Source organism: Carcharhinus amblyrhynchos, chromosome 2 (genome assembly GCF_965287045.1).
Source record: "Carcharhinus amblyrhynchos chromosome 2, sCarAmb.v2.hapA, whole genome shotgun sequence".
In the NCBI taxonomy this organism is placed as follows: Eukaryota; Metazoa; Chordata; class Chondrichthyes; order Carcharhiniformes; family Carcharhinidae; genus Carcharhinus; species Carcharhinus amblyrhynchos.
Window position 1 is genome coordinate 12,161,738 of NC_137325.1, and position 25,242 is coordinate 12,186,979.

At 48.0% G+C, this 25,242-nt stretch overlaps 1 protein-coding gene across 1 annotated transcript in view; it reads left to right on the plus strand.

Moving 5' to 3' along the window:
* The first annotated feature begins 653 nt into the window (after window positions 1-653).
* Window positions 654-25,242, plus strand: part of pxdc1b (PX domain containing 1b) — a 43,818-nt gene continuing 19,229 nt past the window's right edge. The window contains exons 1-2 of the mRNA XM_080215280.1: window positions 654-944; window positions 20,386-20,477. Of these exons, the coding sequence (XP_080071406.1) occupies window positions 695-944; window positions 20,386-20,477 (342 nt within the window). The 5' untranslated portion in view covers window positions 654-694. The remainder of the gene's footprint in view (window positions 945-20,385; window positions 20,478-25,242) is intronic.

Genomic DNA, 25,242 nt, shown 5'->3' on the forward strand with positions numbered 1-25,242 from the left:
TTGGGTGTGTTTTCATGCCCACCCCCTCCCCAGGGGAGCTAACAGCAGCCTGGATTCATTGGCAGGGGTGTATTTATGGTGGAGTTAGTGTGTTTTATGCATTGGTTCCAGTTCAGCAGCTGAACAGTCGCATCATTCAGACAGGGAGAGAGAGAGAGAGTGCTGGCTGGCTGGCTGGCTGGGTGGGAGGGAGACATTCCAGGGAATGATGTCAAGGATCCTGCGGAAGGGAATCTACTTCCCTGCAAGGACGTGTCCGAGGAAAAGTTGAGACACTTGGGTTGAGGCCGGGAGTGAGATCAGAGAGAGGGAAAGGAGGGGTGGGAGCTGGACATGATTTCCAAGTGACAGCAATACCTTGTGACAGCGGGGCAGTGCTGAGGGAACAGGGCTAAGGTGCAGAGAGGCGGTCGGAAGCAAGGAGTCCCAGATTCACATTCCTAACACTGAAGTGGAGTGTGAGAGAGACAGAGAGAGAGGAAGAGAGCACAGCCTGAGAGCAGCAGTCTGGAGTACTGAGCAAGATCCAGTGTTACAGCCTTTCCACTGAAATCAGCCTGGGCTGCAGGAGCTGGGTTTTATTCTGCTACCGCCCCCCACCTCTCCCCCCTCTCTCTCTACCCCTTCAAGAGAAGTTGCCCCCCCCCCCCCGCCCACCCTGCTCTTTATTCCAAACATGCTGGGTTGATGCAGGATGGCATCCGCTGTGTTTGAAGGGACCTCCCTGGTGAACATGTTCGTGAAGGATTGCTGGGTGAACGGAGTGAGAAAACTCATCGTCAACCGGAGGGAGGAGGAATTTTTCGAGATCCGGACCGAGTGGTCAGACCGGAACGTGTTGTACTTACACAGGAGTTACAGCGACCTAGCCAGAGTGCTGAGGAGCTTAATCCACGCTTTCCCGGAAGATAAAGCGGAACTCTCTCGCTCCCCACTAGTCGAAGGTTTGATAATTTCGCCCCAGTTCATGTTGCCACAAGTTGTTAAAGTTAAGCTCATCTAACAAGCAAGATAGGGGACGTGGCTGGTACAGGCGGGTACAAGTTTAGAAATAATAACTAAAACTGACTAGTATTTATCAAAATAAATTGATTCCAATGAATTTTGAATAAGGCCCAAATCATTTACTAAATAGGAAGAAAATATAGACGGAGCGTTTATTAATTGATTTAAAAGGCAATAAATGATTTATTTCGATGTAGAGGGGTGATAACTGTAAGCAGATCAGTGTGTATAGATTCAGACAGTTGTCACTTGTGTGAGTGAGACTGTGATTATTTAATTTGTTCTGTTTTAAAAACAGCCCCACACTTTTTGTTTAGATCAGGAGCAGCTGAGTATCTCTTGCGAGATTGTGACTTTTGTTGAGAAAGTGTGTATCTTTTATTTTGATATTGGAACAAATTAGCCCAATTTCTCAAGCCGGAGCAGAAGACACTTCGAGGCTTCATCTTTCTAACAAAAAATTGGAAAAAAGCGAATTGATTTTGAAATGATTTAATTTTGACCCGCAAAGAGAATGTAAAGAGTGGCGGGTAGCACTTTATACAGAAACCTCCCAAGAGATTGTGCTTTGCCTTGGAGTCACTGTTAATTCAGATGATTAATAATAATTCTTTTCTAATTAACTGGGGGATTTTTTCTGTTCTTCCTCCTACGGAGGAAATACGAAATCCTCTACGCATGTTAGAGCTGCGTGGCAGAATGGCTTTTTCCGGTATAAAGTTACCGATTAAGCCAGTTTTCTATTATTGATAATGCTTAGATGGGAAGAAGACAATCCTGCAATTCTCTCTTCCTTGCCCACTCCCAATCATTCACTCATTGCATTTTAATCAGTGCCCCATCGCCAGCCACCTCTGTGAGTGTTGAACGTCTGGAAGTGCTGTATATACACACACACACACCACACACAAGCGGTTCCTGCTGATCCACGCCTTGCTTGTTTTTCTCATCTCCTGTTTTGGAAGTTGCCTTGGTCAGACTTTTTTGCCCAATTCTTGGAGATGTTAGCTGAGACTTACCGCCCCTGTCAGGCCTCTGGGGGTATTACACTACCAAATAAAAACTTTTAAATGTCACTTTGCACTGCACAGCAGAACTTTTCATAGACTCCCCACAGTACAGAAGGAGGCCACTCTGCCCATCGAGTGTGCACCGACAACAATCCTACCCAAGTCCTATCCTTGTAACCCCACGTAATCCCCCGACACTAAATCACACCCAGACCTGTTCCCCGTAACCCCAAGTATTTACCCCGCTAATCCCCCTAATTTACACATTTTGGGACACTAAGGGGCAATTTAGCATGGCCAGTCGATCTAACCTGCATCTTACCTGCACATCTTTGGAATGTGGGAGGAAACTGGAGCACTCAGAGGAAACCCACGCAGACACAGAGAGAACGTGTAAACGTCACACAGTCACCAGAGGTTGGAATTGAACCCTGGTCCCTGGCCCTATGAGGCAGCAGTGCTAATCACTGTGCCCCAATCTCCTCCCATCCAAAAATAGTTTTCCATAAAATGTGTGCGTGTGTGTATGTATGTCTGTATATGTGTGTGTGTATGTATGTCTGTGTGTGTATGTATGTGTGTGTATGTATGTCTGTGTATGTATGTGTGTGTATGTATGTATGTGTATGTGTGTGTGTATGTATGTGTGTGTGTGTGTATGTGTGTGTTGGGGAGGGGAGCAGGGAGATGTGGGTTACTCCTGATTAGTTTACAGATATGAAAAGAGCACTGTCTGGATTGAAAAGTACTTAACAAACTTTTTATAGTTTGGACACAGACGCAATTGCCATGAGTCATTTTTGTCAGGATAACACAGAGATTTAAAATATGCATAGGATTTGGAGGGGAACTTGACAGCAGAGCTGCTGGGAGAATGTTTGCTCACTTGTGGAGAGGTGGGAAGTTAATACTGGGGGTTCTGGAATGGGGGTCTAGAACTGGGAGTACTGGAAAGGAGGGGTTTAGACTGGAGGGGTATAGTACTGGGAGGGGTCTAGAACTTGGCGACACGGTTTACAGATAAACGGTCTCCTGTTTAAGGTGGAGATGAGGAGGATGTTGTTCTCTCAGATGGTCATTAGCCTGGAATTCTCTGCCCCAGAGAGCAGTGGATGGTATTCGAGGCTGGACTGGATCTTTTTGATTGACAAGGGAATCGAGGGTTATGGGAGGATGGGCAAGAAAGTGGAGTCAAGGCCACAATCAGATCAGCCACGGTGTAGCAGATTCAATGGGCCGAATGGCCTACCATTCTTTAGATCCTGTGATTTATGACAGTGTGTGGAAAGGTTGACGAAAGTGTCAGGGAAATACTTCTTCATAACACAGGCTGGCTCCTCACTACACTAGTAGGATAATGTTTGGACAGCAATACTGCTCCCCCACACCCTGTCCCTCATCCAGTGCTCACAGTTATCTTTGAGCTTTGACTCCCAGAGCCCTACTGCTCAGTATGGAGAGGGCAAAGTTTTTTTGATTTGATTTATTATTGTCACGTGTATTAGTAGACAGTGAAAAGTATTGTTTCTTGCGCGCTATACACACAAAGCATATCATTCATAGAGAGGGAAGCAAGACAGTGTAGAATGTAATGCTACAGTCATAGCTAGGGTGTCGAGAAAGATCAACTTAATGCAAGGTAAATCCATTCAAAAGTCTGACAGCAGCAGGGACGGAGCTGCTCTTGAGTCGGTTGGCACATAACCTCAGGCATTTGTATCTTTTTCTTGACAGAAGAAGGTGGAAGAGAGAATGTCCGGGGTGCGTAGGGTCCTTAATTATGCTGGCTGCTTTTCCCAAGGCCCTGGGAAGTGTAGACAGAGTCAATGGATTTGACTGGTTTGCATGATGGATTGGGCTACATACCGAACCTTTTGTGATCTCTTGCGCCTTGGGCAGAGCAGAAGCCATACCAAGCTGTGATACAACCAGAAAGAATGCTTCCTATAGTGCATCTGTGAGAGTCGTGGCTGACATGCCAGATCTCTTTAGTCTTCTGAGAAAGTAGAGACGTTGGTGAGCTTTCTTAACTATAGTGTCGGCATCAGGGGACCAGGACAGGGTTGTTGGTGATCTGGACACCTAAAAATTGGGGGAGGGGCTCTTGAATGGGGGGAATTAGAACTGGGGACATGGTTTATAGACACCTATTTACCCTGTTAATCCCCCTGACACTAAGGGGTAATTTGTCATGGCCAATCTATCTAACCCGTACATCTTTGGCGGGTTAGGTGGATTAGCCATTTTGATTTTGACTAATTTTAACTTGGAAATGATACTGAAATTTGTGAGTCAGAATATTGGAAAATTCTGGAGGTTTTCTCTGGGCAGCAGAGACAAAGTGAGGGCAGGGCAGCTTCAAGATTGATCAATGTAGTTGGTGCAAGGTTCAGTCAGTGGATTTTAATTTGAGCTCTAACTCACAAGACAAAGAGAATTGGAAAAAACATGCAGAAGGAAATAAATAGACAGCTGACAAATCATGACTTTGTTTTCTGCAATGTAACTAAGCAGCTCAATATATCATATATCTGTTCCTTCCCCTCTCCCCTTATGAAGATACTGATTATTTATTAGAGAACACATTCACAGGCACTAAGCGTCCTCAGGAATTTAAGTTGAAGCTTTGTCAGGCAATGCTGCGTGGCAGACAATGGGAATAAATCTAAACTTCTCATAGAAACACCTACAGTGCAGAAGGAGGCCATTCGGCACATCGAACCTGCACCAACAATCCCATCCTAGCCCTATCCTCAGTACCGCACATGTTTACCCTGCTAATCCCCCTCACATCCCTCTAACACTAAGGAGCAATTTAGCAAGGCCAATTAACCTAACCCGCACATTTTTGGACTATGGGAGGAAACCAGAGCACCCGGAGGAAACCCACACAGAGAAAGTGCAGGTGAATGGGAGTTCTGTTCACAAACAGGGCATATAAAGACACAAACTCAATTTACATAATAATGGTTGGAATGTGAATAGATAGTGACCCAAGCCAGGAATTGAACCCAGGTCCCTGGTGCTGTGAGGCAGCAGTGCTAACCACTGTGTCACATCACAGTGTTTCAAAGCTCTTCTCATACCTGGTGGTACAGCCATCTGTGGCCCTGGAGCCAATCTCTGGGTCTCCACACTCTTGTCGCTCCATCTCTTTCTCTGTCTCCCTCTCTCCACTTTCTTATCCTCTTTGAAAAGCTTCTCAATCTTGTCTTTTCAGCCAGTCCGCACCCCATCTGTAACTGCAACACTACATTCTGCACCCTCTCTTTTCCTTCTCCCCTATATACTCTGTGTATGGTATGCTTTGCCTGTATAGTGCACAAGAAACAATGCTCACTGTATCCCAATACACGTGACAATAATAAATCAAATCAAATCAAATATATACCCTCAAAGCTGTGCTGATTATCAACACTGGGAGGTCTGTTGGCAATTTGCAACCTTTCAAGCGAATGAATAATCCATTTCCCCACTCCTTCTCCTACTGCCCCTCCATTACAATAGTGAGAAGTCTCACAACACCAGGTTAAAGTCCAATATGTTTATTTGGTGGCACAAGCCACAAGCTTTCGGAGCGCTGCTCCTTCATTAGATGAGTAGGAGTTCTGTTGGCAAACAGGGCATATAAAGAAACAAAGTCAATTTACACAATAATGGTTGAAATGTGAATCTTTACAGGTCATCAAGTCTTAAAGGTACAGACAATGTGAGTGGAGAGAGGGTTAAGCACAGGTTAAAGAGATGTGTATTGTCTCCAGCCAAGAAAGTTAGGGAGATCTTGTTAGTAAGACAGGACTTTTTGTCCTGGCTGGAGAGAATACACATCTCTTTAACCTGTGCTTAACCCTCTCTCCACTCACATTGTCTGTACCTTTAAGACTTGATTGCCTGTAAAGACTCGCATTCCAACCATTATTTTGTAAATTGTGTTTGTGTCTTTATATGCCCTGTTTGTGAACAGATCTCCCACTTACCTGATGAAGGAGCAGCACTCTGAAAGCTAGTGGCTTGTGCTACCAAATAAACCTGTTGGACTTTAACCTGGTGTTGTGAGACTTCTTATTGTGCTTACCGCAGTCCAACATTGGCATCTCCACATCACGGCCGACGTTACAATGCCAGTGACCCCTTGCTGCAGCATCATTTCATAGTCTTTAATATCTGGAATGCAATAATGAAAGGTATCGACAGCAGGAAACTAGAGGACAGAATAAATCACCAACTCTCAATCCCCTGGTCAAGAGGCGTGAAGTTTGATTTGATTTATTATTTCACATGTGTTGGGATGCAATGAAAAGTATTGTTTCTTGCACACTGTACAGACAAAATATACTATTCACAGGGGAGAAGGAAAGGAGAGGTTGCAAAAGGTAGAGTTACAGTCATAGCTAGGGTGCAGAGAAAGACCAACTTAATGCAAGTCTGACGACAGCAGGGAAGAAGTTGTTCTTGAGTCGGTTGGTACATTGTTCTCAGCATTTTGTTATCTTTTTCCTGATGAAAGAGGTGGAAGTGTGAGGGAGAGACAGAGAGAGAAGGAGAGAGCACAGCCTGAGAACAGCAGTCTGCAGATCACTGGAGTACTGAGTAAGTTGTGGTGTTACTGCCTTTCCACTGAAATCAGCCTGAGCTGGAGGACAGGAGTTGTGTTTTCTTCTGCTCGCACCCTTCTAAGAGGGACAGTAGGTGACGCCTCCCAGACTGGTTGTTGTTTTACCAGACACTATTGAGGAAAGAGACAGTGAGTGCGCAGGTGACACAGTGGTTAGCACTGCTGCCTCACAGCTCTAGGAACCTGGGTTCAATTCCCAGCTTGGGTCACTGTCTGTGCAGAGTCTGCACATTCTCCCTGTGTCTGCATGGGTTTCCTCTGGCTGCTGCTGTTTCCTCCCACAGTCTGAAAGACCTGTTGGTTAGGTTCATTGGCCATGCTAAATTCTCCCTCAGTGTACCCGCAAACAGGTGCCAGAGTGTGGGCGACTGGGGGATTTTCACATAATTTAATTGCAGTGTTAATGTAAACCTACATATGACACTTTACTTTAAAAAGGCTGTCTAAAACTCTGCTGCCCATTCCCCAAATTGCACCAACCCCTTTATTCTCGTTGGCCAACCTGGACCTTCACTTTGAAAATTCTGTTTTGCAGTCCCTCCCTGGTCTCCCTGTAATTCTCTCTACAGCCACAACCCTCAGGTATTGGTGCTCCTCCTGGTCTAGCCCCTTGTGCACCCCGATTTTAATCACTCAACCATTGACAGCCTTGTCTTCAACTGCCAAAGACCTGGAATTCCCTCCCTAAACATCTCCCTGTCTTTCTTCCCTCTTTAAGAGACTCATTTAACCCTATCTCTTTGGCAAGCATCTAGTTGTCTGTCCCAATATCTGATGTGGTGTGGTGTAACATTTTGGATGGATGCCACTCCTGTGAATCACCCTGGGATGTTTTATTATATTCACAGTTCTAAACACCGACAAGTTTTTATTGTTGCTGTTGTTGCCATTTCCTGATTGATCTTTTCCCAAAGGTAGGGGAGTCTAAAACTAGAGGGCATAGGTTTAAGGTGAGAGGGGAGAGATACAAAGGGGTCTGGAGGGGCAATTTTTTTCACACAGAGAGTGATGAGTGTCTGGAATGAGCTACCAGAGGTAGTAGTAGAGATGGGTACAATTTTGTCTTTTAAGAAGTATTTAGACAGTTATATGGGTAAAATGGGTATAGAGGGATATGGGCCAAATGTGGGCAATTGCAACTAGCTTAGGGCGGTATGGATAAGTTGGACCAAAGGACTTGTTTCCATGTTGTAAACCTCTATGACTCTCTGAGTGTCACTCATTTTGTCTGCAGGTGGATGTAAAGAAGCAGCAGTGGAGGCCCATTCTCCCATTTTCCCTACTTATTCCCTGAGCAGGGACTCTGAGCCCCTGCTCAATGGTTTCCAAACTCTGCACTTATGGATCTTGGAGAAACATTGCAGTGTCAGTGCCCAGTGTCGGTCAGGCGAAAGGAGGGAATGTGCAAAGAGTGATAGTGAATGGTTGAAGAATCTGAAGAAAGAGATAGAGAGGATTTGGGACAGGAAAGGGATTGGAGCATGAGGGTGAGATATTTCAAGTGGAATTGGCATTGGACAGGGATCAACAGGGCAGCACGGTGGCACATTGGTTAGCACTGCTGCCACACAGTGCCAGGGATCCAGGTTCAATTCCAGCCTCTGGTGACTGTCTGTGTGGAGTCTGCACATTCTCCCCATGTCTATGTGGGTTTCCTCCAGGTGCTCTGGTTTCGTCCCACAGTCCAAAGATGTGCAGGTTAGATTGATTGGCCATGGTAAATTGCCACTTAGTGTCAGGGGGATTAGCAGGGTAAATATGTAGGGTTACGGAAATAGGGACTGGGTGGGATTGTGGTTGGTGCAGAATTGATGGGCCGAATGGCATCCTTCTGCATTGTAGGGATTCTATGATTTAATGATACCAGTTACAAGCCAGATACCTGAGTAATCACCTGTGCCAAAAAAAAATGAACGTAGTTAAAAGTGACGGCTGCAACTGGCAGATGAGAAGTAGGGAATAATCAAGTGAAATTAAAGTACTCTCTTCCTCTCTTTCTCTCTTTCTTTCTCTTTCTGCCTTACTCCTATCTTTCTATCTGATCAAAGCCAGTGCATCTCTATCTAGCATGGCTTTCCCTGCACCATTATCTCAAGAGAATCAAAGCACAAAATCATTTTTCTTCATCCTCCCCCTTATCTGCAAAGTTTTTCCTTTGATAAGTTAAAGTTACTTCTTATTGCCGCCCCAGCACAATTCCATTTTGTTTGAGTGCTCTGACTATGCAACACCATGACATCTGCTCCAAGGCAAGCTGGACTGGAGATGTCTACGCTGCCTAACACTATAGATTGGAATTCCACACATGGGGAAACGTTTATAGTATACATTTCAGAATTGAACCACAACTTCACTTGCTGTGATCTTTAAAAGAAGACCTTATTTGCATTTCAGAGATTTTTGCAGTTAGGATTAAGACATTCCCTAAGGATTGGCCATGCTAAATTGTCCCTTCATGCATCCCCCAAGATGTGCAGGTAAGAGGGATTGTGAGGTAAATATGTGGAGCTACGGGGATAGGGCCTGGGTAAGATGCTCGGTGCTGACTCGATGGGCCGAATGACTTCCTCTTGCACTGTGGGGATTCTATGATTCTAAGGGGACATTCTCCCTGTGTCTGTGTGGGTTTCCTTTGGGTGCTCTGGTTTCCACCCACACTCCAAAGATGTGCAGGTTAGGTTGATTGGCTGGGCTAAATTGCCCCTTAGTGTCAATGGGACTAGAAGGGTAAATATGTGGGTTTACAGGGATAGAACCTGGGTAGGATGTTGTCAGTACAGCCTCGATGGGCCAAATGTCCTCCTTTTACGCTGTAGATTCCACAGTTCCCAGTTCAAATGGTCATTTCTCTGCGTTCCTAATTAGAAAGGAAAAGATTTCTGATTTCAGCCATTATTCAACAATGTTTGTTACATTTTCTGTGCTAGAATTTAAAAATACTGTCAGAGTGTTGGCAGTTCTAACCCATGCCAAATCCTGGTGCGTGTCTCTCAGGGCTTTTGCACATAAACACATTCTTTAAATTCCTTTTTTTTGCAAAATATTATTTTCTCTCTCCTCTGCGTTCTCCTCCCCAGTGTCAGCACAGACGAAGAGGAGATGCCGTCTCCCTGGCTGGTTGTTGCTTTACCAGATTGAGGAAAGCGATGATGAGTTTGGAGTAGCTCTCCTCCTGGTTCCCCTCCCCCTTTTGCAGAGCAGTACCCAACTTCTAACTAGTAACAGCCAATGATGACTCTGTTGAGAACAGTGGTTTGCGTGGGGAGAATTTAGACTCTGTGACATTTATGAGTGTACTGGATGTCTAGACTAACACATCATCATTGTTTAATTCTCACTCACCAATCTTTAAAGTTTTAAGTTTATTTATTAGTATCACATTAACGCTGTAATGAAGTTACTGTGAAAACCCCCTGGTCGCCACACTCTGGCGCCTGTTCGGGTACACTGAGGGAGAATTTAACATGGCCAATGCACCTAACTAGCACGCCCTTTGGACTCTGAGAGGAAATCGGAGCACTCGGAGGAAACCCACGCAGACACAGGGAGAATGTGCAAACTCCACACTGACAGTGACCCCAGCTGGGAATTGAACCTGGGTCCCTGGCGCTGTGAGGCAGCAGTGCTAACCACTGTGCCATCGTGCCACTGATATTTCAATAATTTTTTGTGAGAATGGGAGCATCACTGGGTTGCTAAGGAAGGTAGGCTAAGCGTCTGGTCAGACTGATGGCAGATGATGTCCAGTGTGGGGAAATGCCAGTTTATCCAACCAAGGGGGGAAAGCAAAATGGGAATATTTTCTTAATGCAGAGGGGTCAGGAACTGTGAGGAAGTAAAAGGATTTAAGTGTCCTCGTACCTAAATCATTCAGTGTTAGTGCAGAAATAATCAAAAAGGCTAATGGAAAGTTAGTCTTTAGCTTAAATTGTTAGAGGGTTAGAGTGAGGATTCAGTACTTCAATAACACGGAATCCTGTTCAGGCCTATTTTTAAAAATCATTTACTGGATGTGAGTGTTGCTGGTTTGGCCCAGCAATTATTGTCCATCCCTAACTGCTCTTGATTTCAGAGGGCATTTGAGAGTCATTTCTGAGGATCTGGAATCACATGTATCATAGAATCCCTACAGTGCGGAAGGAGGCCATTTGGCCCATCATGTCTGCACCAACAACAATCCCACCCAGGCCCTATCTTTCTAGCCCCACACAATCCCCCGACTCTAAGGGGCAATCCTACCCAGACCTGCTTCCCATAACCTCAAGTTTTTAACCCCGCTAATCCCCCTAACCTACACGTCTTAGGGCACTAAGGGGCAATTTATCATGGCCAATCCACCTAACCCACACATCTTTGAACTGTGGGAGGAAAGCAGAGCACCCTGAGGAAACCCATGCAGACACGGGGAGAACATGCAGACTCTACATAGGCAGTCACCGGAGGCCAGAATTGAACCCGGGTCCCTGGGACTGTGAGGAATCTGCGGTGGATGTGAATCGGCACAAACGCAGAAGCTCCACGCTGCTGCGCTCCCAGTCACCGGCCAACCCAATCGCTGCCCCTCCAATCGCTGGATTATTGGCCTCCCGGATGTCTCCGGGCCAACCCCAATGCCCTTCCCCACCTCCCCTTCCCCCCCCCCCCCGCCCCCTACCAGCCTTTATCTCCCCAACCACCCCACCCCCACCCCAATGCCCCTCCCCTTCTCTGCTTTGGACGAGTAACTCTGATCATTCACACCCAAAAGATAGCACTTCCAACAGTGTCGCACTCCCTCAGTACTGCATTGGAGCATCAAGCTCAGTTGCTGTGGTTTAAGTTCTGGGTGACTGTGTTACAGCTGACCCTGAGCGATACAGGGTTAGTTCAGCCTGTGTTCTGTGCTTTAGTCAACCGGTCGCAGGTAGGAGAGCAGTCGGGTGGCGAGAATGGCTCTCAGTTTCTCTGGCTTTAGTGAGGGAAGTGTTCCCGTCCCGATCACTGTTCTGCAATACAAATATTGAAAGAAAATGACAAAAGAAACAACTTTTTTACCTTCCTGATGATCTTTCTCCAGGGTCGCTCACAGTGGTGTATATGAGATGATAAAAACTATGGATAAAGTAGAGGTGGAGCAGAGGCTTCCTCTTGTGGGACATTCTAGGACGAGAGGTCATAGTCTTAGGGTAAGGGGTAGCACATTTAAAACAGAATTGAGGAGAAACTACTTCTCCCAAAGGGTTGTGAATCTGCTGTTCCAAAGTGTGGTGGATGCTGGGACAGAGTCAATTTAAGGAGGAGTTAGGCAGATCTTTAATTGGTAATGGGCTGAAGGGTTATGGGGAGAAGGCAGGAAAATGGGGAATGAGGAGCATATCAGCCATGATCGAATGGCGGAGCAGACTCGATGGGCCAAATGGCCTAATTCTGCTCCTATCTTTTGGGAACTTATGAGCAGAGCCCTGGAGATCGATCTTCAACTCCTGCCAATCCTGGAGGGGTTCGCAATCCCAGTGGAGCAGAGAGAGAGAGAATGTGCGAAGAGGGGGAGAAGGAAATAGAAGTTAAACTTTCTCTGGGGACAATGGCTTAAATCGTGTCATGAACTTCCAAAGTTGTTTCTGATGTTAATCTAGCACTTAGCAACAAATTGATTGGAGCAACAGTTCAATAACTTGGAAAGGTCCCTGAAGAAAATAAGAATTGAATGATGCCAAATTACAAAACAAAATGACCATACTTCCCCAAGAGTGGATTGTGTTGTTGGAGTGAGCCACACTCATCATTCAGAGATGACCATTCTGCAAAATCCTGCTTAGTAACATCAGAATATTCACCACACCTGGAAGGAACGATTACTTTGGACAATTGTCACCCAATTTCTGGGAGAAAATTAGGAGGAGCAACAATGATGAACAGTAAAGCTTATTTATTAGTGCAGGCTTGCATTAACACTGCAGTGAAGTTACTGTGAAATTCCCCTACTCGCCACACTCCAGCGCTTGATTGGGTACACTGAGGGAGAATTTAGCATGGCCAGTGCACCTGATCAGCACGTCTTTCAGACTGTGGGAGGAAACCAGAGCACCTGGAGGAAAACCGCACAGACATGGGAAGAACATCAGCTTAAAATCATAGAATCCCCACAGTGCAGAAGGAAGTCATTCACCCCATCGAGTCTGCATCGATTTTCTGACCAAACATCTCGCCCAGGCTCTATCCCCGTAACCTCACATATTTACTCCGCTAAACTCCCTTCCCTAGACATCTTGGGGGATGCACTAACACTGCAATGAAGTTACTGTGAAATTCCCCTAGTCCCCTACACTCTGGCGCCTGTTCGGGTACACTGAAGGAGAATTTAGCATGGCCAGTGCACCTGATCAGCACGTTTTTTGGACTGTGGGAGGAAACTGGAGCACTCAGAGGAAACCCATGCAGGAGAATGTGCAGACTCCACACAGACAGTGACCCAAGCCGGGAATTGAACCCAGGACCCTGGCGCTGTGAGGCAGCAGTGCTAACCACTGTGCCGATTTGCAAACTCTCAGGAAACTACACAGTACTCATTGGTTTGGGAAGTGATTTTTAAGAAGTTCTTTCATGGCGAGACCGTCACAGGCTGAACCTGGGACTGTTAACCCAGTATAGCTCAGTGTCAGCTGTAGCACTGACCCGGTGACAGTGAAGGAGCGGCTATATCGTTCTAATTCAGAACAGTGAGTGTGGCAGCAACCTTTTTTATCTTCCTGATGATCTTTCTTCAGAGTCGCACACAGCGGTGTATACGAGATGATAAAAGCTATGGATAAAATAGAGGTGAAGCAGAGGCTTCCTCTTGTGGATATTCCAGGACAAGAGGTCATAGTCCGAGGATAAGGGGTAGCAAATTTAAAACAGAGTTGAGGAGAAACAGTAAGGTCATTTGCAGTGATGATGTTCCCATGCATCTGCTGTTCTTGTCCTTCCGCCCAGTGGTGGGTAACCTGCAGCCCTGGGTGCCATGCAGCTCATCTGGGTTCTGAGTGCGGCCCACGAGACATTTTGTTGACCGTTGCAGGGTTGCCACATTCCACTGGTTTCCATCGAAGTAGTTTTTTTGTTCCCTATTGGTCTGACTGAGGTGATATGTAGGCAAGGGCAAGTCTGATTCGTTATTGTCATATGTATTAATGTACAGTGAAATGTATTGTTTTTTGCGCGCTATACAAAGCATACCGTTCATAGAGAAGGAAAGGAGAGAGTGCAGAATGTAGTGTTACAGTCATAGCTAGGGTGTAGAGAAAGATCAACTTAATGCGAGGTAGGTCCATTCAAAAGTCTGACGGCAGCGGGGGAGAAGCTGTTCTTGAATCAGCGAGTGAAGTGTTGTGACGCTGATTGCTCACAATATTGACTGTGAGAGACGTGCGTCCCCTCTGTGCCCAAAGTGCCCATGTGTATTTTATGTTTTTACCATTTGACATTGATGACAGTTCTATTAATATGTGAAAGATTAAGTATTTTCTATAACTTGGTGTGAAATATTGGGCACGTGTTAAATTGTATTCAATCTTATTCATGGGGTCACCGTTAGCGAACTGAGATGTAGGAGGGCCACTCACCAGCCTAGACTGCCCAACACTGCCCTGGGTGGTACCTCACCAGAGAAACCTCTTTACCCAGAGCGTGATTAGCACGTGGAACCTGTGGATAAACTGAGGTGATTGGCATAGATGCATTTAAGGGGAAGTTAGAAAGGCGGGTGAGAGAGAGAGGAATGACGGATATGCTGATAGAATTAGATTGAGAGAGGGGGAAGGAGTGAGTTTACCTGGAGGAGAAAGGACAGCATGAACCAGTTGGGCCGAATGGCCAGTTTTTGTGCTGCAAAACGTAGAATCTCTACAGTACAGAAGGAGGCCATTCGGCCCATCAGGTCTGCATCGAGCACAATCCCACCCAGGCCCTTTTCCGTAACCCCTTCTAACCCCCTGACACTAAGGTCAATTTAGCACGGCCTATCAGTGTAACCTGCACACCTTTGGACTGTGCGAGGAAACTGGAGCACCCGGAGGAAACCCACACAGACACGGGGAGAATGTGCCAGCTCCACACTCTCAGTGACCCGAGGCCAGAATCAAACCCGGGTCCCTGGCGCTGTGAGGCAGCAGTGCCAACCACTGTGCCACCCAACTTGATGCAATTCGATATAGTTTAGGAAAACAGTAAAGATGCTGCTTAATTTTTAAGTATTAGTTTGAATTTTTAAATATTCACTCTTACAAGTCAAGGCTTTAAAAAGCAAATAGTTTGACAATGGCTGCAAAATCAAAGACTGCTCTGTTACTAAGACAGATATTTCTTTGTCACTAAGTATTGTGCTTTAATCTATTAGTGTCACAAATTTACTGAGCGACTCAGACAGGGCTGACCTCGGCTTATGCGTGACCAATAACATCCTGTGATACACTGAGGCTAGAGCATGTTGAGATACACTGTCAGCAATCTCAGCTCTGTTTCAGGGAGTGCCTCTCAGACAGTATGGACGGAACTTTCCAGCCTCGCTCACCCCAAGACCAGAACATTCCTCCCGAGGTCAACAGACCTTTGAATGTTCCATGCCCCACTCATGATTCCCGTGGTGGGCAGGACTGGTAAGGTTCACCCTGAATTTCCACATATTGAAGAGGTGACATCGATAAATGATGAGGGAAGAGCAGTGGATGTAGTTCATATGGACTTTAGTAAGGCATTTGACAAGGTCCCACATGGCAGACTGGAACAAAAGCCAAAATCACATGGAATTTGGGATGGGCTAGGTAGATGGATACAGAACTAGCTTGGTTATAGAAGACAGGGAGTAGTGCTGGAAGGGTATTTTTCAGAATGGAGATCTGTGTCTAGTCCGCAGGGATGAGTGCTGGGACCCCTGTTGTTTGTAGTGTATATAAATGATCTGGAGGAAATGTAGGGAATCTGGTTAGTAAATTTGCAAATGACACAAAGTTTGGTGGAGTTGCTGATAGTGCCGGGGCTTGTCAGAGGGATACAACAGGATGTAGATAGATTGGAGACTTGGGCACAGAAATGGCAGAGGAGGTTTAATCCAGACAAATGTGAGGTGATGCATTTTGGAGGATCAAATTTAGGCCTGAATTATACTGTACGTGGCAGGACTGTTAGGAATATTAACATACAAAGGGATCTGGGTGTGCAGGTCCACAGTTCCCTCAAAATAGCAACGTCGTTGGTCAAGGTGATTAAGAAGGCATATGGCACACTTGCCTTCATCGGCCAGGGCATTGAATACAAGAGTTGAGAAACCATGTTGCAACTATTATGAAACCTTGGTTAGGCCGCATTGGAGGATTGTGTGCAGTTCTGGTCACCACACTGCCAGAAGGACGTGGAAGCTTTGGAGAGAGTGCAAAAGAAGGTTCACCAGGATGTTGACTGGTCTTGAGGGTGTTGGCTGTGCGGAGAGGTTGAATAAACTAGGATTTTTTTCACTGGAAAGACAGAGGAGAGACCTGATAGAGGTCTACAGAATTATGAGAGGCATAGACAGGGTGGATAGTCGGAGGCTTTTTCCCCAGGGTGAAAGCGTCAGTGAGAAGGAGGCACAGGTTCAAGGGGAAAGTTTAGAGGGAGATGTGCGGAGGAAACTTTTCATGCAGAGAGTGATGGGTGCCTGGAACGCGCTGCCAGAGGAGGTGATGGAAGCAGGCACATTAGCAACATTTAAGAGGCATCTAGATGGGTACCCAAATAGGGAGGGAATAAAGGGATGCGGACTGAGTAGGTTTTTCTTTAGTTTAGTTCGGGGCATCATGGTCGGTGCAGGCTTGGAGGGCCGAAGGGCCTGTTCCTGTGCTGTAATTTTCTTTGTTCTTTGTATATCGCTGATATTGCGAGGTTCCCAAAAACTCAATGGGGTTCAAATCAGGTTCACAGACCCCTGAATCCCCATCGCAGCCAATCACAGAGCTCTCTGACAGGCAGTAATGATCCTTTACGAGGACTGTTATTAACGTGGCGGTTTTTAAGCGATGGTTACACACGAAATACCTTGGTTACATCACAGCGAACACTTTGGACTCAAGGTTCCACATCATCTACGCTCGCAGTTAGATCAACAAGTTTGTTTACACAGTGGAATGTGCAGGAATTCCAGCGGCCAGCTAGGTGTTGAACAATGTGATGATTGCAGCAAATGGTTTACGATCCTTTACGATCATGACAGCCGGAGTGTTTATGAGTCATTTCTGAAGAATCATTGTCAGACCTCCTCATTTGCAGGATCAATTCCAAAGCTTGATAGTAATCCTCCTTCCTCCCTCCCTTCCCCCCGCCGTTGTATTTGAAAGTCAGGGGGTGGGGAGTCGGGGGGGGCTTGTAAACTAAAGCGAGTGGTCTTTCTGCCATCTTCCTGCCCACCGCCTGGTCTGAACCCCATATTACAGTGGGTATGGAAGGCACCAGGCAGCTGGCTGTTTGCCCTCATGCTTTTGAGTGCCTCAATGACCACTCAGGCCTCATTCTGTCTCTGCTGCTGCCTCACCACAACAGGGGGGAGATGGAGGCAACATGGGTAGCCTGACCGCTAACACCACAGTAGTGGGGTAGCGAGGGGATTCCCTCCTTTTGTGTGGGGGACTGGCTTCCCTGTGCCCACTGGAGGCACCCTTGCTACCAATCATACCCTGCCCCCAGCTTTAATCCTACCCCAATCCTATAACCACCCCCCCCCCCCACCTTTCCCTGCCTCCCGCCCCCACTCCCCTTCCTCCCTCCCCCCTCCAGACTTAACTTTAAGCCTGGGCTCCATCAGTTCCTCAGGGACTGTCCAATGCTCAGTTTTCCCTGATGGGGTCGGAGGTCCCGCTCTGAAGCAGTGATAGTTGTTCCCTGCATCATATCGCAGCAGGACAGCTGGGGGTTTGTTCGTGCGGTCATTAATATAGCACCTCTGCAACACCCAGCCCAGTGAGTTTGACAGGCAGCGTAAGATTATCTTCTGACATATTTCAGCCCTGAGTCAGAGAATGGTCATCAGAATAGAAGGAGGCCATTCTGTCCCTCGTGTCCATGCTGGCTCTCTGGAAGAGCAAGTCACTCAATGCCACTCCCCCACCGTTTCCCCGTAGCCCTCCAGATAATTATCCAATTCCGTATGGAGGTCTGTGTTAAACCTGCCCGCACCTCACTCTCAGGGCAGTGCATTCAACTCATGTTTTATTAACCACTTCTCCAATCTGCCATGCCACCTTCAACGATTTGGGCATATATATCTCTGGTCCCTCTGTTCCTGCACTCCCTTTAGAATTCTACCCTTTATTTTACATTGCCTCTCCTCAATCTTCCCCCCAAAATGAATCATTTCACATTTCTCTGCAGTAAGGTGTACCTGCCCCAGTCCCCTCACCATTGCACCAGCCTGTCAGTGACCTCTTGACGTTTGTTCTCCTCACAGTCCCAATATTTCCAAGTTTTGTGTCATCTGTAAATTTTGGAATACTGCCTTGCACACCCAAGTTTAATATATATCAATGGCATTAGCATCGCCGAATCCCCCACTCTCAATATCTTCGGGGGTTACCATTGATCACAAACTGAACTGGACCCAGCTATATAAGTACGGTGCCTACTCAAGCAGGTCAGAGGCTAGGAATCCTGTGGTGAGTAACTCACCTCCTGACTCCCCAAAGCCTGTCCACTGTCCACAAGGCACAAGTCAGGAGTGTGATGGAATATTCTCCACTTGCTTGATGACTGCAGCCCCACAACGTTCAAGAAGCTGTTTTTGAAACCGGAGATTGGGGCGTCAGGCAGATGGGAAGCAGGAGGTGGGCGAAGGAGCGACCCGCCTGGGACTTCATCCATCGGAGGAGAAAGAGAAGCCATTGCAAGCGAGCTCCTGACTAAACGACCAGATGAATCATAGAATCCCCACAGTACAGAAGGTAGCTATTTGGCCCATCGAGTCTGCACTGACCACAATCCCACCCCGGCCCTATTTCCGTAGCCCCATGCATTTACCCTACTAATCCCCCTGATGCTAGGCTCAATTTAGCATGGCCAGTCCACCTCACCTGCACATCTTTGGACTGTGGGAGCAAACTGGAGGAAACGCACACAGACGCAGGGAGAACGTGCAAACTCCACACAGACAGTGACCCGAGGCCTGAATCGAGCCCAGGTCCCTGGTGCTATGAGGCAGCAGTGCTAACCACTGTGCCACCATGCTGCCCTTAATTGGCCTCTTAATTGGGTGGATAGAAACAAAACCTGGTGAATGGGCAAAGTGGGTAAGAGGTTCCCAATCTGAGTTCAACGCGGCAGCTGCGTAAAATTACAGCAGGAGTTCCTGTTGCTGTTTCAGCCGTGAGTTCAGGAAGTTGTGGAACAAGTCACCAGGAAGGGAGTTTATGAATGAGTTTAAGAATAGAGTTGGTGTGTCTGTGGAGAGGGAAGTGGTCAGAGGACATGTTTGAGCAAAATGGGCTTCCCCAATCCTAAAATTCCTACATTTGCTCGTTTGTTACCAGTTGAATTCAGAATTAAAATTCATGTAGGTACAGCGTTTGGGTAACAATCTGTTCTGTTATTCTTATAAGATGTGCTGGTTAGGTGCGTGGCCTTGCCAAATTCTCCTTCAGTGTACCTGAACAGGCGCTGGAGTGTGGCAACTACGGGATTTTCACAGTAACTTCATTACATTGTTAATGCAAGCTCACTTGTGACATTGTCCTGGAGTTCAGTTACCAGTGGTGTACCGCAAGGATCTGTTTTGGGGCCACTGCTGTTTGTCATTTTTATAAATGACCTGGATGAGGGCGTTGAAGGATGGGTTGGTAAGTTTGCGGATGATGCTAAAGTTGGTGGAGTTGTGGACAGTGTGGAAGGATGTTGCAGGGGGACATAGCTAAGCTACAGAGCTGGGCTGAGAGGTGGCAAATGGAGTTTAATGCAGAAAAGTGTGAAGTGATTCATTTTGGAAGGAGTAACAGGAATACAGAGTACTGGGCTAATGGTAAGTTACTTGGTAGTGTGGATGAGCAGAGAGATCTCGGTGTCCATGTGCATAGATCTCTGAAAGTTGGCACCCAGGTTGATAGGGTTGTTAAGAAGGCGTACGGTTGTTAGCTTTTATCGGTAGAGGGATTGAGTTTTGGAGCCATGAGGTCACGTTGCAGCTGTACAAAACTCTGGTGCAGCCGCACTTGGAGTATTGCGTACAGTTCTGGTCACTGTATTATAGGAAGGATGTGAAAGCATTGGGAAGGATGCAGAGGAGATTTACCAGGATGCTGCCTGGTATGGTGGGAAGGGCTTATAAGGAAAGGCTGAGAGACTTGAGGCTGTTTTTGTTAGAGAGAAGAAGGTTAAGAGGTGACTTAATAGAGCATATAAGATGATCAGAGGATTAAATAGGGTGGACAGTGTGAATCTTTTTCCTCGGATGGAGATGGCTAGCATGAGGGGACATAGCTGTAAATTGAGGGGTGATAGATATAGGACAGATGTCAAAGATAGGTTCTTTACTCAGAGAGTAGTAAGAGCGTGGAATGCGCTGCCTGCAACAATAGTGGTTTCGCCAACATTGAGGGCATTTAAAGGGTCATTGGATAAACAGATGGATGATATTGGAATAGTATAGGTTAGATGGGCTTTAGATTGGTTTCACAGGTCGGTGCAACATCGAGGGCGAAAGGGCCTGTACTGCGCTGTAATGTTCTATGTTCTATTGATAAATAAACTTTTTAAAATAATCTTTTTTTCTTTTTTGTCCAGGATTAGTTACAGTTAAAGAAGCCCGTGACATAGAAGCGAGACTGAATGAAATTGAGAAAGTTTTAAAGATAATAATCTCCCTGCCTTGTAAAGTAAGTATCCCTATATGTTCCTGACTATCACTAACTGCTCCTTACCTTCAGAGTACTATCATCGCTTCCCAATCTCATAGCTTTCAACTGTGAGATCGGGCGACATGGTGAAACAGTGGTTAACACTGCCTGCCTCACAGTGCCAGGGACCCAGGGTTCGATTCCGATCTCGGGTCACTGTCTGTGAGGAGTTTGCACATTCTCCCTGTGTCTGTGTGCGTTTCCTCTGGGTATTCCCCGGGTGCTACTAAAACCAGAGGGCATGACCTCAGGCTAAAGGGATAATCCTTTAAAACAGAGATGGGGAGGAATTTCTTCAGCCAGAGGGTGGTGAATCTGTGGAATTCTTTGCCACAGAAGGCTGTGGAGGCCAGGTCATTGAGTGTCTTTAAGACAGAGATAGATAGGTTCTTGATTAATAAGGGGAAGAGACAGGAGATTGGGGATGAGAAATAAATCAGCCATGATTGAATGGCGGAGCAGACTCGATGGGCCGAGTGGCCTAATTCTGCTCCTGTGTCTTATGGTCTATGCTCTGGTTTCCTTCCACACTCCAAAGATGCATGGACTAGGTTGATTGGCCGTGCTAAATTGCCCCTTAGTGTTAGAGGGACTAAGAGGGTAAATATGTGGGATTATGGGGATAGGGCCTGGGCGGGATTGTTGTCGGTGCAAGCTCAATGGGCCGAATGGCCTCCTTCTGCACTGTAGATTCTATCTTGAAAAAATAATTTGCCAACTTCTGCTTATTTCAGAATTCTGCTGCTGATTGTTGTAAACATCATAAAGCCCGTGGTAATAAGAGCAGGAGTAGACTCACTGATATTCTCCAGGCTGTTCTGCTGTACTATAAGATCACAGCTGAACTTATATATTATTTTCTCCCAGTCCCTAATTCCTTAGATTCCCTTCATTCCCAAGTATTTATTGATGACGGTGTTAAAGATACTCAACGACTGCACAACTCTCTCTTTATTCATTTATGGAATGTGCATGTTGCTCTATCTAGGCCAGCATTTATTGCACATCCCTAATCACCCTTGAGAAGGTGGTGGTGAACTGCCTCCTTGAATCTTTGCAGTCCACGTGTTAGGGACAGTGCTGTTGGGGAGGGAGTTTCAGCATTTTGATCCAGCAACAACGAAGGAACGGCGATGTATTTCCAATTCAGGCTGGTGAGTCACTTGGAGAGAAACCTCCAGGTCGTGGTGTCTGCTGTTGTTGTCCTTTAGATGATAGTGGTCTTGTAATTCGGAGGTGCTGCCTAAGAAGTGTACTGAGTTCCTGCATCATGTAGATGGCCACTATTTATCAGTGGAGGGAGTGAATGTTTATGGATGGGGTGCAATCAAACAGGCAGTTTTGTCCTGGATGGTGTTGAGCTTCTTGAGTGTTGTTGGAGCTGCACCCATCCATTATTCCGTTACACTCCTGAATTATGCCTTGCAGATGGTGGATAGGCTTTGGGGAGTCAGAAGGTGATTTACTCGCCGTAGGATTCCTAGCCTCTGACCTGCTCTTGTGACCACAGTATTTATATAGTTAGTCCAGCTCAGTTTCTGGTCAATGATAACCCCCAGGATGTTGATAGTGGAGGATTCAGCAATGGTAATAGTTATCAAGAGGAGATGGTTAGATTCTCTCTTGTTGGAGATGGTCACTGCCTGGCACTTGTGTGGCATGAATGTTACTTATCATTTGTCAGCGCAAGCCTGGATATTGCATTTGGACATAGACTGATTGAGTATCTGAGGAGCCGTGTAGGTGTTGAACATTGTGCAGTCATCAGCGAACATCCCCACTTCTGACCTTATAATGGAAGGAAGGTCATTGATAAAACAGGTGAAGATAGTTGGGCCTCGGACGCTAACCCTGAGGAACTCCTGCAGTGATGTCCTGGAGCTGAGATGATTGTCCTCCAAACACAACAACCATCTTCCTTTGTGCCTGGTTTGACTCCAACTAGTGAAGAGTTTTTCCCTGATTCCCACTGATTCCAGTTTTGCTGGAGCTCCACGCTCGGTCGAATGTGATCTTGATGTCAAGGGCTGTCACTCTCAGCTCACCTCTACCATTCAGCTATTTTCTCCATGTTTGAACCAAGGCTGTAATGAGGTCAGGAATTGGCGGAATCCAAACTGAGCGTCCGCGAGCAGGTTATTGCTGAGTAAGTGTCACTTGGTTGCGCTGTTGATGACCCCTGTTGTTGGGACAGAGAATTCCAAAGATTCACAATCCTCTGGGTGACAAAGTGGGTGACTCCCTATCCTGAGGCTGTGACCCCTGTGTTCTCAGTATTACAGAATTGTTACAGTGCAGAAAGGAGACTGTTCAGCCCATCATGTCTGCACTAGTTCTCTGAATGAGCTTTTAATGCCAGCCTCCCTATGACTCCATACTTTCTTTCTTTCAGACTAAACCTGTTTTGAATGACTTGAATGAATGTATGTCCGTCATAAAACCTATAGTGCAGAAGGAGGCCATTTGGCCCATCAAGCCTGCACTGACAACAATCCCACCCAGGTCCTGTCCTAACCCCATTTCTTTACCCTCCTGATCCCCCGGACATTAAGGGACAATTTATCATGGCCAATCAACCTAACCCGCACACATCTTTGGATTGTGGGAGGAAACCGGAGCACCCGGAGGAAACCCACAAAGACACAGTGAGAATGTGCAAACTCCACAGTGACCCGAGCTGGGAATCAAACCTGGGTCCCTGTTGCTGTGAGACAGCAGTGCTAACTTCTGAGCCACCAGATTCCAAGACAGCAGATTCCAGACATTAACCACTCGCTGTGTGAAAAAGCTTTACCACACTCTATCCAGCTGGGCAAAAACAGCCTCTCTCCATCCATCTTGTCAAGTCCTTAGAATTTTAAATATTTCAATGGAATCTCATCTAATTCCCCAAAAGATAGGCCCACTCTCTCTGTAGGACAACTCTCTCATTCCTGTGAACCTTTGTTATAACCCTCCTAAGGCTCGTATATTCCCCCTTAGGGAAGGAGAGCAAAACTGCACAATTCCACAGGTACGATCTCACCAGAAACCTACATAATTGGCTTCCTTGTTATTATCTGTCCTGCAACTGCCTTGCAATAAGGATCATTTGCCTCCCTAATTGCTTGTTCTATCTTCACACTAACTTGCTGTCATACCTTTGATTACCAACATGTAACGGTGTCACCTTTTCAATGGCTTAGTTTATAGCACTCTCGCCTGGAAGCCAGAAGGTCCCCGGTTCAAATCTGACTTCAGGACTTGAACACAGAAATCAAGACTGACGCTCCAGTGCAGGACTGAGGGAGCGCCGCACTGCCGGGGGCGCCGCGAGCGCTGCACTGCCGGGGGCGCCGGGAGCACTGCGCTGCACCGGCGGGGGCGCCGGGAGCGCTGCGCTGCCGGGGGTGCCGGGAGCACTGTGCTGCACCGGCGGGGGCGCTGGGAGTGCTGCGCTGCACCGCCAGGGGCGCCGGGAGCACTGCACTGCACCCCTGGCAGTGCAGCACTCCCAGCATACTCGGCAGTGCAGCGCTCCCAGCACCCCCGGCAGTGCAGCGCTCCCAGCACCCCCAGCAGTGCAGCACTCCCAGCATACTCGGCAGTGCAGCACTCCCAGCACCCCCGGCAGTGCAGCACTCCCAGCACCCCCGGCAGTGCAGCGCTCCCAGCATCCCCCAGCAGTGCAGCACTCCCAGCATACTCGGCAGTGCAGCGCTCCCAGCACCCCCGGCAGTGCAGCACTCCCAGCACCCCCCAGCAGTGCAGCACTCCCAGCATACTCGGCAGTGCAGCGCTCCCAGCACCCCCGGCAGTGCAGCACTCCCAGCACCCCCGGCAGGGCAGCGCTCCCAGCACCCCCAGCAGTGCAGCACTCCCAGCACCCCCGGCAGTGCAGCACTCCCAGCACCCCCGGCAGTGCAGCGCTCCCAGCACCCCTGGCAGTGCAGCACTCCCAGCATACTCGGCAGTGCAGCGCTCCCAGCACCCCTGGCAGTGCAGCGCTCCCAGCACCCCCGGCAGTGCAGCACTCCCAGCACCCCCGGCAGGGCAGCGCTCCCAGCACCCCCGGCAGTGCAGCGCTCCCAGCACCCCTGGCAGTGCAGCACTCCCAGCACCCCCGGCAGTGCAGCACTCCCAGCACCCCCGGCAGTGCAGCACTCCCAGCACCCCCGGCAGTGCAGCGCTCCCAGCACCCCCGGCAGTGCAGCGCTCCCAGCACCCCCGGCAGTGCAGCACTCCCAGCACCCCCGGCAGGGCAGCGCTCCCAGCACCCCCGGCAGTGCAGCACTCCCAGCACCCCCGGCAGTGCAGCACTCCCAGCACCCCCGGCAGGGCAGCGCTCCCAGCACCCCCGGCAGTGCAGCACTCCCAGCACCCCTGGCAGTGCAGCACTCCCAGCACCCCCGGCAGTGCAGCGCTCCCAGCACCCCTGGCAGTGCAGCACTCCCAGCACCCCCGGCAGTGCAGCACTCCCAGCATACTCGGCAGTGCAGCACTCCCAGCACCCCCGGCAGTGCAGCACTCCCAGCACCCCCGGCAGTGCAGCACTCCCAGCACCCCCGGCAGTGCAGCACTCCCAGCACCCCCGACAGTGCAGCACTCCCAGCACCCCCGGCAGTGCAGCACTCCCAGCACCCCCGGCAGTGCAGCACTCCCAGCACCCCCGGCAGTGCAGCGCTCCCAGCACCCCCAGCACTGCAGCGCTCCCAGCACCCCCGGCAGTGCAGCGCTCCCAGCACCCCCGACAGTGCAGCACTCC